The sequence below is a fragment of the Lolium perenne genome, chromosome 3 (assembly GCF_019359855.2).
Source record: "Lolium perenne isolate Kyuss_39 chromosome 3, Kyuss_2.0, whole genome shotgun sequence".
NCBI classification, from domain to species: Eukaryota; Viridiplantae; Streptophyta; class Magnoliopsida; order Poales; family Poaceae; genus Lolium; species Lolium perenne.
Genome location: NC_067246.2, coordinates 44,451,851 through 44,454,646, shown reverse-complemented (window position 1 = coordinate 44,454,646; position 2,796 = coordinate 44,451,851). Strand labels below are relative to the sequence as shown.

Sequence of the window (2,796 nt, the reverse complement as noted above, 5' to 3'; positions counted from 1 at the left end):
GCCGGTTCCCCTCCATTTCCTGAACCTGAACCATGAATATGCTCCCAACTAGCAGCATTGTGTTTCACCAATTCACCATGATAATAAATTCATAATAATACCGCAGTAATGCATAACACTAGTATGGCACTCATGCTGTGAAAAGGTGAACCCAGAGAACATTGGTGACACCGACACATTTTGTCCCTACTGGCGAAGCACACACGTTGCCATTCACGAAGCTGTCAAGAATCTAGTTCCATTTACGTTGCAGGCACATAAATAGACATTGATGTTCAGAGGTTTCTCACACACCAACACAACACAACTCCTGCTTGCTGCCTCCAGTACTTCATAGGTGACTTCTGACGATGGACAGCTCTTCTGATGCTCACAGGTTCAGTTGATACTGGTCTTAACATTTCTTGTACCCTCCATTTCAGTAAATAACTCTACTACGCTATGCTGTTCAGCTGTCATTTGTTTTGCACATTTTGTCTCTAGAATCTAGATGACATGATAAGTTGAGACACATAGTTGGGACATTTCTCAGCTTCTAATACTCCCTCTAGCCCAAATTACGCAAATTTGGGAAAAATACTGACTAAAATCTATCGAGGTTTATTGAATCCGCCCCGCGATATGTAATTTGGATTGAAGAGAGTACTAGTAATAATTGATGCAGGAAATTTAAACCATTAATTGAGTTACGTCTGATGCAGCATGTAGCTAGCAGTTACTACATGTTTCTTCTTAATTATGTGCACACGTCATTAATTGAGTACATTGCACATTTGCACCATAACACAAACATTTAATGCATGCAACACATATGTTTTCTTTTGACCGATGAGGACTTGTTTTGCTTGCAGCCGGAACAAGTGCGCGGCGTGCTACCGCGAGTTCAACCGGATGGAGCACCTGGTGGAGCACATGCGTGTGTCGCACCACTCGGCCCACGAGCCCCGCTGCGGCGTCTGCGGCAAGCACTGCCGCTCCCTCGACGCCCTCCGCGACCACCTCGGTTTCGGCAGCGTCCTCCCCAAGGCCGGCTGCGCGAGTGTCTTCGCCGCCCGCGGCTGCCATCTCTGCCTCGCCGTCTTCCCTGCCTCTGCTGCCCTCCGTGCCCACCGCGCCACCTGCCAGCTCTCCAGCGCTCCGACGCAAAGCCAGCTCACCAGAAGTATGTCAAGAATGAGCATCCACGGAGGCGGCCATGGTGGTGCGGTGGCGCTGGGGTGCAAGATGGTGGGCGGTGGCAGCGACGGGACACTAGACGTGTGCGCGCGCGTCTGCCTCATCGACGAGCACGAGAACATCCTCTTCGAGTCCTTCGTGAAGCCGCTAATCCCAGTGACGCATTACCGCTACGAGATGACGGGGATCCGCCCGGAGCACCTCCGCGACTCTGCCACGACGGTGAAGCAGGCTCGGAAGCGCGTGGAGGACATCCTTCACAACGGCGAGGATCCGTGGAAGATCCGCACAGCACGCGGCAGCGCAAGAATCCTGGTCGGGCACGGCCTGGACCACGACCTCGACGGGCTGGGCATGGACTACCCGGCGTACCTGAAGCGGGACACGGCGACCTACCCGCCGCTGATGAAGACGAGCAGCAGGATGATGAGCAACTCGCTCAAGTTCCTGACGAAGAGTTGCCTCGGGTACGAGATACAGAACGGTGGGCACCAGCACCCTTACGACGACTGCGTGGCTGCGATGCGGCTGTACAAGAGGATGCGCGCGCTGAGGCATGGCGTCAAGGGGGAGGTGAAGGGGTGCGCGGGACCGCCGCCGGCGAGCGTGGCGGAGGCGTTCCCGGCGTGGAGGCAGCGGGAGCTGGAGCGCATGTCGCCGGAGGAGCTGCTGAGGATGTCCAAGCCCGACTACCGCTGCTGGTGCCTGGACGACGTCTAGTCGTGGTGGATTGGGCGGTGCTGATTGCTGACGGAGGGAAGCTGCTGCCTTGCCTGCCTACCGAAAAGTCGATTCTTTTTGCCTTATAATTTGCTGATAATAAAGCAAGGTAGTTGCCGTATGACGTGGCAAATAAATCACTCGTACTAGTTTGGTCAAAAAAATTGCGCCCGACAGAAACTTCGTGTCACCACATGACCACAACATGAGTTGGTAGAGTATCTAGAAACAGAGATGGGATTTTTTTTTTTTGAAACAGGGGCAGGGTGAATAGCACCCTAAATTTCATTCAGCTCATAAACATTGTACTAAGAGTATTATAGTTCCGATAGATGCAACCGCTGAACAGCAACAGCTACTGAACATCCTAAATTGCTATGAGTTGTGTTCTTGTAAGAACAGATAGGAAATGTTCGCGATGAATGCATTGCGTGTTGTGCACGAGCCATTCGATTGAGTTGCCTGCCAACATGGATGATCCTGGCCTTGAGAGGTTTAGTTAGTTCCTGGAATTGCATCGCTTGTCGTCGAATTTCCCACAGAACTGTTGGATCCTTGGCTCCTAAAGCATTTGCCGCTCTTGCCAAATTGAGGATGTCGGTGAAGAAGATCGGGTCCTTCAAAATAAGAGTGTAAGCAATGTGTGCTGCAGTAACGAGTGCAGCCGCATCTGCCTGTATGGGGGTTGCTATGTTTGCAGCCTTAGGTGAACTGAACACATCGATGACCTCTGAATTTACCCTGCAAGTTATGTAGATGTCGATACCTGCCTTGGTTGTTTGCCTGTTCGTAGGTAATTTCCATGCTGCATCAACAAAAATTCTTGGGCCAGTATAGGTTAGTTCTTGTCAACACCCGGATTTTTAATTCCAGATGCCTATTATGCCATACATCGCAATG

The 2,796-nt window shown here is 51.4% G+C and overlaps 1 protein-coding gene across 1 annotated transcript; it reads left to right on the top strand.

Annotated features, from left to right (window-relative positions):
• The first annotated feature begins 290 nt into the window (after positions 1-290).
• On the top strand, positions 291-2,344 carry LOC127341419 (uncharacterized). The gene is made up of 2 exons (XM_051367265.1): positions 291-376; positions 852-2,344. The coding sequence occupies exons 1-2, from the start codon at positions 351-353 to the stop codon at positions 1,894-1,896; spliced, it is 1,071 nt and encodes a 356-aa protein (XP_051223225.1). The 5' UTR covers positions 291-350; the 3' UTR covers positions 1,897-2,344.
• The last annotated feature ends 452 nt before the right edge of the window (positions 2,345-2,796 follow it).

Excerpts from the sequence above, each read along its gene's own strand:
- LOC127341419 (XM_051367265.1), top strand. The coding sequence starts at position 351 with ATGGACAGCTCTTCTGATGCTCACAG. Across the intron at positions 377-851 it reads AGCTCTTCTGATGCTCACAG|CCGGAACAAGTGCGCGGCGT; the intron begins GTTCAGTTGATA and ends TTTTGCTTGCAG.